The sequence below is a fragment of the Ornithodoros turicata genome, chromosome 8 (assembly GCF_037126465.1).
Source record: "Ornithodoros turicata isolate Travis chromosome 8, ASM3712646v1, whole genome shotgun sequence".
Lineage (NCBI taxonomy): Eukaryota > Metazoa > Arthropoda > Arachnida > Ixodida > Argasidae > Ornithodoros > Ornithodoros turicata.
The window spans coordinates 7,715,275-7,730,254 of record NC_088208.1 but is presented as its reverse complement, the minus strand read 5'-3'; the positions used below and the strand labels follow the sequence as shown (position 1 = coordinate 7,730,254).

The 14,980-nt window shown below is 50.0% G+C and overlaps 1 protein-coding gene across 1 annotated transcript in view; it reads right to left on the bottom strand.

Annotated features, from left to right (window-relative positions):
• Positions 1-3,645: 3,645 nt before the first annotated feature.
• The window catches only part of LOC135365894 (uncharacterized), a 73,068-nt gene continuing 61,733 nt past the window's right edge, over positions 3,646-14,980 (bottom strand). The window contains exons 6-7 of the mRNA XM_064598573.1: positions 13,846-14,059; positions 3,646-3,844 (exon numbers count right to left, since the gene is read on the bottom strand). Of these exons, the coding sequence (XP_064454643.1) occupies positions 3,821-3,844; positions 13,846-14,059 (238 nt within the window). The 3' untranslated portion in view covers positions 3,646-3,820. The remainder of the gene's footprint in view (positions 3,845-13,845; positions 14,060-14,980) is intronic.

Genomic DNA, 14,980 nt, shown 5'->3' with positions numbered 1-14,980 from the left:
CCCCACCAAGCATCAAACAGCTCCACTGCTCAGAGTGGTAAAGCTGTTCCTCACAGGGAAGAAAGTCAGTTTAATCCACAAGCGAGGTATGCAGGCGTCGAGGTTTTTCTCCCCCAAAGGCAGTCATAGCTACTCTTTTTATATGCTGTATCATTCCCGAAAAGAACTGTCAGCTATATCATATCAGGTATTCCGCAGATATCCTACTTAGTCATATCCTGAACTGGCCTGAGGTGGATGCTGACCTGATCTGACAACAACCTGAATATGGATGTTTTCCAATATTGCATGGAGGTACTCCGCTATGATGAACAACGGCTCAGAACAAAGCGGGTGAGGTGTTGACTCGGAGAGGCATTCGTACACTCTAAAAACAGAAATTCACCGCATAGCACGTATGGCGCCAATGACTGCCGTGAACGATAGGGGTATCGCTTTTGATTCGAGGAGAGGGGGAGGCGTACGCCTCTTTGTGGCAATTACCATATATCCAAATTGCCACAAAAAGGCGTACGCTCCCCTCTCTCCTCGAATCAGAAGCGATAACCCTATCCTTCGTATCGATGGTTGGTGTACAGTGTGCTATGCGGTGAAGTTCTGTTTTTAGTGTGTAGAAAGCAACGGATGTGCGTTTGACTGCTTCTCTTTTCTAAGAAGCCTGCAATTGACTGACCTTGGAAGAATGAGGGAGAGGTTGGGCCAGTAACTCAGTAAGGTACGTTCTGACATGTCACGTTAACGTTCCGTCGTGTTGTCCCACAAGGCAAAAATCTGGACTGGTTCCAGAATGGTTCCAGTTGAATGTGGATGGTCCCGGAATGGTTCCAGTTGAATCTTGGTGGTCCCAGCTGGATTCGTAAGTGGGTTGGTTGGTTCCACATTGGTGCAATCAATGGTACCACTCTGGCCTCAAATGGTTGCAGAACTTACAGTGGGGGCCTCACAGGTACCATTTTGTTCCCACAATGATCAATTGAACCACTTGAGATTCCAATCTGGGCAGCTTCCCCCTTTGAGATCCGTTAGGGGAGGAAGAGTCCACTCCTGCCATATACCCTTCAAGTTTGTTTGAGCCATTATTTTGATGTATTTTAGCACACGTGTGATCTATTTTTATTGCTTTCTATCCATCTACGTCTTCGATAAAATATATGCTGTAACTTCAATTCGTGCTCATACTCTCATCCAAAGGTGAATGTTAGAAAAGGTACCAGCAAAATACCAAAAGACACATTCAAAAGATGGCAAATTACGCCAAATAACTAAAGAATAATATAATAATAGAAGAACTAAAAACAAAGAGGTAATTGCACGGGCTGACCCAAAGCAGATGCAATAATTATGAGGGCGCCACGGTGCGCCGGGAGGCTTTCAATTCAAATTCGAACGGCGGGCTGCGGGAGGGCGAGAGGCGAGAGAGAGCAGGGCACAGGGGTGACACAAACCCGCCATTATTGTAACTACCCTCAAGCGGGTGCTTTTGGCAAAACTGCCATCTTGTCCTGGTCGCACGTCATTTTGAGGTCATGTGATTTTGTTTACATGCCGTTTTGCCGCTTACCGACATATTTCCGTCGTCATAACGCCAAGAGATGGACGTATTTTGCCAGCGTAAACTATGCGGTGCTTCTTCCGCAACATGGCAGCCTATTTCTCCTTAATTTAAGTACATCGCATCGGCTCAGTGACTCCTAACACGCGGTCGTCATCACATCTTTGGAAGTCGTCAACAGTACGAGGCCCTATGCGCAAAATTGCGCGTTTTACTGCGAGATTATCGGATCAAAATAATTACCGTGATCGAAAGACATCCAAAACGTTTAGCAGAAACAACAACCGCATTGTTTACAAATGGTTTGGCCGCCGATTACGGGCGCCGCCATCTTTAAGGTCACATGTGCCTTGACGTTTGCTGTGACGTGTGACCATGACCTGTCCAGGATGCACTGCGTTCGCCCAGCACGCTTTCGTCTACGGAGCAATACATTGGATGCCACCCGTGTGGAGCAGAGAGAGCGCCAGCGGCGTCAGTTGGAACTTGAACGCGTCCTTGCTAGTTCGTTTTTTTTTTTTCGGTTGCCGTGGCAGAGACCGGCATCTCCTGTGCGGTATTTACGTGCTTTCAATGAGTTTTCAGTGACGTTTCTAAGACAGCCTGATGACAATGAGTCATGTGAAACACATTGTCGATATCTCGGAGAAGTTTCGACGCTAAGAAGACACGGCGTCCGCAAAAGAACCGGACAATGAAACGCCAAACGGACTGCACACGTTGCTGGTTCCGATGGTATAAGTGCTTACCGTGATGCTTCGATTACTACTGATTATATGTTTTATTTCAGCAGCTAGAGGAACATGAGAAACATGGTTAAGAAGAGTTTAAGATTAGGATCGTCTGGTGAAGAGGAAAAGGGTACACGTCGCGATTTAAATGGACGGAGGTGTCATCTTCTCTGAGAAAATACAGGTGTGAGGTTGTCAACAAAACGTCATGCTCCCTGTTGTCCGTGAGTGCATCCAAAGTCAACACAAGTAGATGCCTCGTCAATAGACGCAGTGAGTGATTACCCGTGTGCGACTTAGTACGTGAGAGATGTATCGATTATTTCTTTATACTTAGTGTATGCACATCGCAGAATAAACAATATTTACTTGAACAGTATGTGCTTTTCTACGCATTACTTTCGGTCATGCATTCAGTGGTCCCATCTGCAAGGTGGTCGGATCCGAGACCACTTAGCAGAGGGGACCACTGGATAAATTCCAATGGTTCCACTTTTAACTGATCCCAGCCACTCAATGGCCCCACATTCCAAGTGGTTCCTGTCCAATAATCCGCTTCGAAGTGGTCCCACTCCAGATTTTTGCCTGGGCCGGCTTTGAATGGGAAGGTTCAGAGCCGTTTATAGAGAGAGTTTGGCCATAAGGAGGAGCCTAACTTATACCGTGTCATGCGACGTCACGCTTGAACGTCCTCCCTCGATGTGCTCTATTGTTGTCCAGTTGTCAACCAGTCGCCGACGCCATGTTGATGCAAAGCGCAGTTCACGATGCAATGGGGAAGACACATGCGAACCGCGTCCTTCGAGAACCCTTCGTCCTTGAATCCTTTCAGTTTGGTAACAAAGCTCCCCCCCCCCCTTAACACAGGCGCCTGTGGGTCATAAGATGGCGATTGCGGTAGATTGTATTGGGCGCGACAAAAGCACCTGTGGACTAGCCGGTGGGCTGCGTCAAAATGGCACCTATCCGCTGGCTGATAAGCGGATTTCGCTTGGATTGAGGCTTTTTGGGCGGTGCAACGGCGACTGTAACGTCATAAACAGGCTCCTCCCGTGAAGCGGCAAAAGTTCAAAAGATGGCCAAACTCTATATACGGCTCTGCGAAGGTTGAGGCTAAGAACCGCAAAGGCGGAACTGTCGCCCTTTATCTTTCTTTTACGTTTTCTTTAGTGACTCCTCCGAAGAGATTTCAATAGTAAGCATTTCGTAAGTCTATTTCTGTGCAGCAGACGATACTCTACCTGACAGGCTTACCGGGTTCTAACCAAAGGTGCTTCACGGGGATTCTGTGCGAGCTTCTTCTGTGAAACACTCTGTTGTTGCGTGGGAACGAAACGGTTCTATCATTGTTGCAATAATGTCTACTTTTTTCACTGCATTTTATTTGAAATTCAGACAACAACGAAATAAAAAGAAGAAACCATACAAAGAATGACACTGGAACACACACATGACACACAGGCGGAGCTGATTCCAAGCAGCTCACCAGCAACTGTGCCGCTCGTTCAGGAAGAGGCACAACAGACCGCTTCGGAGCTCAGTCAATGGCGTAGCCAGAGTCCTGGAAAATGCAGTAATATCAAGATAAGCGAGGTGTAGGCACCGGAAGTAAGACAAAGCGCTTCCGTTCTGTAGTGGCAATACCCGGAAGTAATTGCGAAAAAAGTCGTTTCGAGATGCGCCGTCAGTTCTCCGTCAATTTAAAGCGGTAACCGCATACGACGATTTCTTCACGAAAAAACGGCCAGCTTCCCCACCGGCATGACAACTCGACGGAAAAACGGCGGGATGAACCGCATGCACAGATTTCGACTGCGGCGGACGGTGGCGTCCTAGCGGGCGTTTCGTTACTGTGACTTTTTTTGACTTCAACTTAATTGATAAATATTTTGCTACGCATAGAAAAGTTATAGTGGCACACAGAAGAGTTCTTGCGATCAATGCATATTCTTGAAGCAAGCGCTACAATGGCGCCCTCGGACAGCAGCGAGCGGGCGACAGCATCCTTCCCACTTCCCAGGTTAGCCATACGGGCATCCGAAATGCCCGCCACTGGTTCGGCACATCCGCTCGTGGAACGACAGCGCGTGGAGCGGTCCTATTGGCTGCAGTCGAGCGGCCGCTTCGAATCCCGGAGCCGGCTGTGCTGTCTGGGGTTTTTCCTGGGTTTTCCTCAGACGCTTTCAGACATATGTCGGCACAGTTCCCCTAGAAGTCGGCCCAGGACGCACATTTCCCCAGGGCGTCAGTCGTGACGTTGCCCACATACGTGAGGCCGACAACGGCAAGCCCTTTCACCATCACCACCACCACCACCGAATTTTTCTGTCCACCGCTGTCGTCGAGATATCGGTGAAGTTCCCATTGCTCGCGTCGGCTCACTGTGACGGTGGCCGTTTTTCCGTCGAGAATTCGTCGTATGCGGTTAGCGCTTAATGCAGGGCGGCGAAAGGAGGGAACCAATTTACCCCCTTCAATTTCTCTTTCTGTGCTTTTCATAACGGCCGCAAGGTTGCACGACACCTGTCTGCAACAACAGAGTAACAGCGATAGGGTATACTTGCGAGGCATTATAGAGTATAGGGGCTCACGCCGCGCGGTACCAATAGACCTCTCCCATTTTTCGAACAAATGACGTCATAGTGTTCGACACCGCCACCAATTTGGAAGAGTTGAACTACGCTCGAAGCTATAGGGGCGAACAGGGTTGCTCTCGAAAGCCCTGATCTCGAAGGGATTACGATGCTCCTTGAAACTGGCGCAAAAAGACGACAGGAAGAATGTACGAGTAGAGGCGGAACAACAAACACACACACACAAAACGAGGCAAGGAAAACAAGTTATACTGATGAAATCAAGATACAGTCATGTCTCGATTATGCGGACACCTCCGGGATCGTCCTCTTTCGTCCGGATAACGAAGTTCCCCAAAACAGAACTGAGCATACCTCCTGGGACTTCCTGGGAATTTCTGGGACCTCTTTAGTAGCTCGAGAAAAGGGAACACGGGAACGAGAGTTCTGCGAGGTGGGATGGCTAAAAATCGGACGCGCACGTGTGACAGAATTTTGGTGACGGCCACAGCAACCGCTGCGTCACAGAAGGGTAATGTCTCATGAAGTTCGTCCCGCGCACGTTTTCTTTCTTTTTTTTTTAATGTCTGTGTCATAGGTCGAAGACGGGCGATGCTTTCGGACGGCCTTTACATTGACGTTCACATGTTGATTGGATATAGGGCGCCTCTCCCGCTTATCGTCTACCGTCTCTACCGTATGTGTCCGCACGAACCAAAAGGGAGTGGCCTCTGAAACAATGGGAGTCAAGCTGTACAGAATGTCCCGTGAGATGTGACCCTTTTTCGGAATAACAGAACAGTGGCAGAGGACGTTGGACACTTTTCCCGATAAACGGATCAGAATGACCTAGGTCCTGGAAGACTGGTCGCGGTACTTGCTGTCAGGGTACGGATAACGAATTCCTTGCAAAATTTTATATATATACGCCGACGACACTACTTTTTTCATTTCTGGAGATCCATTACCTACTATTGCTAATTATACTAACGTTGTTCTTGAGCGTATCAAAACTTGGGCAGATATAAATCGCTCAAGCATGAATGTAAATAAGACTCGTAGAATTTTGTAGAGGCAGAAAAACAAACCTGCAAATTATCCTTTAAGGATTAACTTAGATGGTCAGCAAATTGAGATAGTGAATAAAGTGAAAATCTTAGGTGTGATCTTCTCTGAAAAAAAACTTACATGGGATAATCATGTCGCCTACCTAAAAACTAAAATTCCTAAAGGCATTAGAATAATCAGCGTCTATAGGCACATGCTACCAAAATTCGTCAAAATCATAATCTACAGAACGCTAACAGAATCTTACTTCAGCTACTGCCATCTGGTGTGGGGTACGACTTCCAGAAATAACCTTCAAAGCTTATTGCTTCTACAAAAGCGCGCAGTCAGATTAATGCAGTCAATTGCAGGTGCATCACACTTATCCCACACAACAGGCATTTTCAGAGATCTCCAGATTATAAGGACAGATAGCTTCTATCGTTATATTCTTTCGAGGACATACATCTCTGCAGTCAGACATAATAACACAATTACAATTATTACAATTATTTGCTCTACAGCCACATCTGAATTTGAAGACACGCGCTGCAGCCTACTGGATTGTTCCTAGGTCAAGAACGCGATACGGCGACCAATCGCTACATTTTAACAGTGCTGTGATTTTGAATGAATATTTGGGAAAAGGTATTGATTTAGTGCAGTTGTCCCGGGTCTCACTGAGAGACCTTTTTGTTATTTGATCTGTCAGTTTAAATTGATACTTTGTTACATCCAATAGCTGTATGTAATTTGTGATTTTATAGTGTGGTGTAATTCATTTTTTCTTTGTCTTTTTCGAATGTTTGCTGTGCCTCTGCTGCCCTGAGTGTTCACTGAGGCTGTCAAGCAGCACATGTTGCTGCTTTTTGGCCACCCCCTGTACCGCTTGCGGTACAACAAATGAATTCTCGATAACAAGCCAGGACAGGAGGTTCACATGTGTGCAAGAAAATAGTCCCTGGCGGCCTATTTGAAAGCCACGCAGTTTGAAATAGAGCGTAGATGCAGAGGTTGCATAGTGGGCCATAGAAGGAACAAAACAGGGGAGGAGCCACAGTTTGTAATGGCGATTGCAGGTGATGAACAGTCTGTGGTGAAGCCTGACGAGGACGATGTCATCGGCTTCATCACGGCGCGCATCACGAGCGTGAGCTTCCATACGTGCCGACAGCTGGTTCATTGGCACTCGCCGAACGTTTTGCCTGCTTCATTGAGCCACAAGCTGGCGGTAGGTCTCGGGCCGCATCGACCGAGTACATGCGGGTGAGGGCATCGGCCACGGAGTTACTATGCCGGTAACTTGACGTATATCCCTTGTGAACTTGGCCCGATTCCGCCCGATCATTGCCCGATCATTGCACGATTCCCCGGTGTGTATCCGGGGGGGGGGGGGAGGGGGGGTGCGCCGGGTGTGTATTCGGTACCGGACGATGCGAAAGCGTACCTAAGTAGCATGTGATCGCTCTTAACGGTGAAGGGACGTCCTTCCAAGAAGTGTCGGAAGTGTCGCACAGCAAGTTCCCGTCCGAACGTACTGTAACGGGTGTTGGGGTCTTCAGTTTGCGCGAGACAAAGGCGATGGGCTGCAAGACGGAAGACACGCGCTGCTGGAGCACCGAACCGACGGTAGCAGACGACGCGTCCACCATAATGAGAGTTGGGGAGCCGTACCGGGGGAGAGTGAGATGAGTGGCATCGGCGATGACTTGTCTGATCTTGTTAAAAGCAGCAGTGGCGTCAGAAGTCCATAGCAAGTCTGAAGGGTTCCGCTTGCCGGAGGTGAGTAAGGCATCTAGAGGAGAAAGGTTCGCCGCACATGAGGGCAGGAAGCGACGACAAAATTTGATTAAGCCGAGAAAACGGCGGAGCTGCGTGACACAGGTCGGCCGACGGAAATCCCGAATTGCAGCGGCGTTTGGATGGTAGGGGAAGTATGCCATGCTGGTTGATGTGGTGGTCCAGGAAATCAATTTTCGAAACTGCAAATTCCCTTTTGGCGTCGTTGATTACAATGTCGTGGTGTGTGAGGAGAGAGGGAGGTAGGCCTCGGATGACGGAGTCAATGCAGCGCAGGAAAGTCTGGGCGGCATTTCGTAACCCGGATGCCACACGAAGAGCCCGAAAGGCATGACGATGGCAGTGTTCGGGATGTCCCCATCGGCCGTAGGTATCTGGTGGTGGGCGCGAACGAGATCGATCTCCGAAAGCTGGTGGCGTTTTTGAGATGGGCAGCGAAATCAAGGATGTGCGGCACAAGATAGCCTCTGGAACTGCGGCACTATTTAGAGAGCGGTAGCCGCCGCATGGGCGCCAGTCGCCGGTCTTCTTGGGCACCGTATCGAGTGATGAAGCCCAGTTGCAGCTGGATGGGCGGATGATTCCAAGGTCGAGCATGTGTTCGAATTCCACCTTAGCGATTGCGTACTTTTCGGGGGCGAGAGGCGCGGGCAAAAGTGGACTGGCGGGTTCGAGTAATGACATGGCGGACGACGTTATGCTTGACAGGGCGTGTCCAGTCCGGTGGCTTGGTGAGTTAAATGTAGAGGAGGTGGTGTTCCTCTACATGAGTCCTGACCGGCGATGATGGAATGTCCCAGCGGGCAGATTGTCGTGACCTCACGCTAGGACGGTGCCGGTAGAACTTGCTGGCCGGCGCAGTGGCGCGCGCCCCCCTCCGACGCGGAGCGGTGTTGAGCTAGCGGTTGGGGTTACGCGTCGGTACGTGAAAAGGAGAAAGAGGGGCGAACTGTGGCACAAGGACTGCTGGACTTGCGGCAGCTGCTGAGTGGCAGAAGCAGCGGGATGAATGGTGCGGACAAGGGTTGGCCGGGATGGTTCTAGAGGAGGGCCCAAGCAGAGAGCAGGCAGGTAGGCCGATGTGATGCAGAGAGAGCGGCGACAGACCCGCGACCGGCTTGTGAGCAGCGAGGTAATGTTGTTGCCAAGGAGAGTGCCGGGGAGGACCATCGCGAAGCACGTGGAGACCGGAAGTAGAACTCAGTGGCCTCCGTGCGGGTCCCTGGTGGAATGTTGGCCCGGTGCCTCTTGATCGCAATTAGATGGGCTGCCAGCACCCTGTATTGAAGCCTGGTTTGGAGGCGAGGCAGGCAGGGTTCTTGGGACTGTCATGACGATGCGGATAGAGCAGTGCAGTCGCCAGCGGCGCATGCTGCTCGTGAAGGTGCCGCCGGTGGAAGTCCGAAGAGTACCATCTCAAAGCGTGTGGCGACCTGACGCAGCCTGAGAAACAGACCATGGCGACATGAGCTGGGTAGATGAGCGAACCACCGTCGTGCACGGGGCCGCCACAAAGGAAAATGTTCGAAAATCGCAGAATAGGCCGACTGAGGCGCACAATAATGAAGTGTGTTGCCGCTTGGTACAGTACTTCGAACGCCGTGAATGTACAGACGTGTAGAAGAATCGAGAAGGCGCTTCCGGGAGACGTCGACGAACAGTTGAAATTGCGTGAGAAAATCGGCACCGATGATGGACTGGGAAACGTCGGCAACGTGAAACAGACAACGGAAATCCCTGCGGATACCGAGGTTGAGAGTCAAGGACTGCCGGCCGCAAACAGGAATGTTCGAAGCATTCGCAGCCTTCAGAAACAAACAAGGCTCACGGTAGCGATGGACTTGAGTCGCAGGGAGGACGACGACATCGGCACCGGTGCCAACGAGGAAGCGTCTGTCAGAAGCACGGTCTACACTCTTAGAAATGAACTCACAGCATAGCACGCTCCTAGCCAACCATCATCTCGAATGATACCGTTAGCCATCTGTAGATCTGTTGAAAACGGGAGGCGTACGCCTTTTTTGTGACAATTAAGAACAGCACAAGTGTTACAAAAAAGGCGTACGCCTCCCGTTTGCAGCAAATCAGGGCAGATAACGATATCATTCGATAATATAGTTGGCTAGGAGCGTGTTATGCGGTGAAGTTCATTTCTAAGAGTGTATGGCGGAGTGTATGCGGTAGAAGAGGCGACTTTCCGTAAAGCCCTGTTCATCCGTCGCCATTAATGACTGAGTGGGGCGTTTCCCGTCCACGAGCACCGTTGCAAGCAGCGCTGGGCGTGCCACTGAACAGCTGATGGTATCAACATATGGCAGTGGACTGGGGACTTGGGGAGCGACGGCCCCGAGCTGGGCGAGAACGTCAGCGGTAGCGACATGGGCGGGGACTTGGAGAACGGCTGCGCGTGGTGAGCGCCCCTCGACAAGTTGAGTAAGGTGATTGACGTGCTGCGTGGTGAGTCCTATGGCGGACATGCAGGCCGAAGGATCTTGAGCAGTTGATGAAGAATGCGTAGGAGGAGCTCAGGTGGGGGGGAAGGGCAAAACGTCCACGTTCATGACGGAGAGTGGGTCGACCTCCGCTACAACGTCAGCGAGGGTGGCAAGCGCGTCCGTGGCAAGATTCGACGCTGCGGTGAGGACCATTTGCACGTTGCGCGGAAGGCGTTGCAGGAATAGCTCCCGGAGGAAACCGTAGCGTGTTGAAGTGGCCCCGTCACCGAGCAATTGCTCCATACGCCGCAACAGCTGCGTAGAGCGTCGGTCCCCGAGCTCTTCAGAGGAAAGGAGCTGTTGCAGGGGGGAGCGGTTGGAAGAGGACGTGCGCTGAAGCAGGGCGGACTTGAGTTTGTCGTACGTAGCATCCAAAGGAGGTGAAGCGATGATGTCATACACCTCTTCAGAGGCAGATGGAGAGAGCGCGGAGATAACATGATATCATTTCGTGGCCTGCGCTGTGACTCCGGATAGATGGAACTGAGCTTCCGCTTGGACGAACCAAGCGGCCGGGTTTCGATCCCAAAAAGCAGGCAGCTCGATGCCGGCGGTGGAGATGTCGGCGGGCAGGCGAACCGGGCTGAGAGAACCGATTGTAGGGAGGGGGGGAGGGGACGGGTTGGACGTTCCGTCCAGTGTAGCTGGGGTAAGCCCGGTGTTCGAATTTCGGGTCACCAGTTGTCGCGACTGGGAGTGTGAGAGAGAGACAGGCAATCCGGTCGTCCGGCCAGAACGAAACTGGCCGCGAGGTCCCAAGCTTGAGGTGCTCGCGCCAAGTGCGCGACCGGCGCCGGTGACGACACTGGCCATACGGCTGCTACAAGCATATACACGGTACAGTTGCAGATACGTTGAGGAAGAAGTCAAAGGGCCGATGTCGATACCCGAGGTAGTGACCAATTTCCGCTATATATTTCACAGGACAGACTGCCTCTCTCGCCCACTACCGCAGCGATTGCTTCCACGAATTGGAGACTCATTCGTGCCGACCTCCGAACATCTGTGTACACCGCTATGTCCGCAGGGGCCCTCTCGCAAGTCATTCGTTGCGCCATTCAGGACGCGGGGGGTCCTCTCTAAGAGGGTAACTGGTCGCATCGGTTATTCTCCACCAATTAACCACCTTAGGGCATTACTGTCGTCTAGCAGAAAGAACGGCTCGTGGAGCAGGGCAACTTCTTGACATTGTCATACCGACGGATGAAACCTAAAGTAACACGAGAACTTAAGAAAGAAGAATGGAAGCGTTGCTGTAAGATTTGTCTACACCTTCCGACAATCGCGATGCTTCTTGGGATTGCACTCTGGCGGTTGGCCGGTTTTTTCGATGTGGGCTCGGGGCAACTCAATGCTGCTCTGAGCACTTAATCGAGGACGTTCAGTGCGCAGCAGTGCAGTTCAGTGATTTCCCCAGAAATTCACAGCTGGGGGGGGGGGGGGGTGCTTGGTGAAGGTTCCACTTACGGGATTTTTCTTAGACACCGGAAGTATCGTGGACAATTATGACATATCTGCACAGCTTTCCCGTTGACCCGTTTATTTGTACCTGTTATTACGTTAGAACACAGTACATTAGAATACAGATTCATTGTGGACGGCATTTCAACATTAAGATGCATAATCACACGAGCGACAAAGAAAAAGGACTAGCACCTTGTCTCACGAAGCTCAATAAATACCTAGCAACTGAAAACCGTAGACGAAAAGAGCAGAATACCTTGCTTGATTGAGTTGGGCGCGAATGGTTCTTGATGATCCACATTGAGTTTGCGTGCCCGCACGCATTTTTGCTCGAATATGCACGCAATATATGTATTGAACACTCCTTTCAAATGATTTCGGACAAATGCATGGTACGATCATCTGCATGACTGCGGTCCTACAACCCAAGTTTAACAGTACAAGATGTAATTTGCTGCGCCTCACTACCAGAAGGTGTTGGTGGCCGAGCTGGGTGGGTCACCTAAGAAATTTCAGGGGGGGGGGGGGTTGAAAAAATGCAGGGAGGGTATACACCCCCCCCCCCCCTGGGGAGAATGTAGGGGAAATCCCTGGTGCACTTTATCGAGGATGGCAAGCCGCACCAGCTCGCATCGGGGTCGATTGTGACTGAAGCAAATACATCATTAGGCTTTATCAAGCGTCACCTGCACCTGGCCTCACCTGAAACGAAGTCTCTCGCCTACACAACCTTAGTTCGACCACAGCTGGAATATGCCTCTACATTCTGGAACCCATCCCAACATCTCTTAATCGACAAAGTAGATTCTAGAATCTGTACAGAACAGAGCAGCGCGGTTCATTGCTCGTGATTATCATCCTTTTTCCAGCGTCTCAGCCACTGAAGTCTCTCTCCTCCTCCTCCTCTCCTCTCTCCTACTCTCTTGATTACCAGACGAAAGGTATCAGGCCTGGCGTTCCTTCACAAGTTATATTACGGTCACCCTCTTCCCGTCCTTTCTTAGTACTCAATCCCCTCACAAGTTATTTCCAAGATTTGATGACCCGCACAAAGTACTTGCTCCACCTACGCGAACAAAAAACACTCCTGTACTCCCCACACCAGCTGATGGTGTCAAACAGGAATGACCTTCCTGCCCGCATAGCATCAGAACAAAATACATCGTCATTTATTTCCAAGCGCTACGATCATTTTCAGAATGAATTAGTTTCTTTGTGTGGAATCAACGGATTTTGTGTATTTTTGTGCACATCGCTTTGGTTATTTGTCTTTTGTGTTTGGATACAAAACCTCCCCCTTTATATAAATCCCTTCACAAGGGTCTTTAAAGTAAACAAATTGAAATTAAATGAAACCTGCCATCCGGAGCTGAACCGGGATTGAAGCCTTATCGTCGAACCTAAATCCGTACCAAATCGATAAACGTTTCGGTTCGACTCTCTGCACTAAGCACAGACAACAGCATGGGATATTAGTGTCGCAGCCTCCTGCTGAATTCCAGCACGCGAAGGTACTGTGGCTAGCAACAGCAGCCAACAGGAGGAGCCGTAGGGTGTGGGTTGCACGTACTGTTGAACAGGGCTATACAGAACCCGCCATTCAGAGAACTAGTATCCGCGAAAGCGTCGTGTTGGACGTCAATACTCGAAATAGAGAACGGGCCGCTCCCTGTTCGTAGAAGACACTACTGTCACTAAATAAGGGTACAGAGTATCGCATTCCTTTTCCGCGCCGGAGTCGCCCTTCGGTGTTTGCGATTCGACCGACCGTGTCACGTGGTTTCTCCTTCGAAGAATGCGCCGTCCATATTGAGTCCCCTGCCTCCAAAACCGGTTTCCTCGGTTGCGAGCTGGCTCGACTGCGCGCTGTTCGCCGCCGGCGAAGGGAGAAGTTCGCGTCCCGTTGCTAGGCGACGCAGCCGCGCCGGACCCAAGATGGCGTTCTCGCTCACCGGCGTTGCTCAGTGTCGCTACTCTGCTCCCTATTTAGTGAGTCTCAAAGACATAACGTTGCTATTACGTCATGCAGGACTGATTACGTCACGGGAGGGAATCTCCCCTAAATTCGTACGGCTTTTGAAGACGGCGCACAGTGAAATAAATGTGCTCCTGAAAGGCTATACTTGGTGAGCCGTTCCTGCTTGAGAGAGAAAGAGAGAGAGAGAAAAAAAAATCATACTTACATGTACCAGATTCAGAATCTGGATGTTGAGAAAACGCATGGATCCGCCATTCATTGTGTGAGAAGTCTCGATGACAATGGGTTTATCAATGAAGCTGGCTTCCAACTCCGCAGAAGCGCCCATTATCCTGACGGTGATGTCGAACAGCGTACTTGGTGGGTTGCCCAACGACTTCGTCGCCTGGAAGCTGCCGCTCTTGAGTATGACACTGACCCTGCGAGTGACGTTTGAATGTGACGCGCACGCGCACAACACTTGTCTACATCGGCACTCGTGCAAGATAACGTATTCTTACGAACTTGTGTACGTGACGTTTCGTCAAATTAAACTTTAGCGTATATCATTAATTCTTGTCCTCAGGTCATATGATTTATTTATTTATTAGTTTACCCCCAGGGCAAGAAGCGTTAGAGACGAGAGTGGATTGCAAGTGGTTACAACAACATTCTAGTAATATAGCAACATGATAGTAATAAGAACATACTGCCTTAGGAAATTTCACACTTGGGTAGCATAATCACAGACAGCGACCTCAAATAAACTAGTGGATGGAATCGATGTGAGACAACCATGAAGGTAGTTCCAATCCTGGCTTGTACGGGGAACAAAGGGTTTTTTCGAAACATGCAGTATGCGAAATAGGTATGTGCACTTTTGGGGGATGATTGGCACTCAGGACGAGTGCTGCTGCGTGGACTGCATGTCTACCAATGAAATCCTTGGGAAACACTCTCAAGAAGGAGGGCACCAGCAATGCTTTATTCGCAGAAAGAACCAAAGTTAAATTAGCCCACGAAAACCAAACGGACAAGTTTCTTTGGAGTCCTTCCCAACTGTGCTTTTCTGCGAAAATGGTCTCGTTCTTCCTTTCTATGCCAACCTTAGACGCCTGAAGCGTACTGTGTTGTATGGGACAACGAAATGAAAAGTTTTTAGAATTTTTTTTTCCGGAAACAACGGAAAAATGGAAAATGAAAGTAATTCGGGCCGCAGTGTCGTGTACTTTTTTTCTACCGAATTCCTCTTGAAGCATCGGAAACCGGATATGTTCCTCAGGACTGCTTAGAAGGAAAACAATAGATGGCAAAAACTATCGTCATACTTTACTTAAAAATCACGCTCTTCTGCCCTCAAA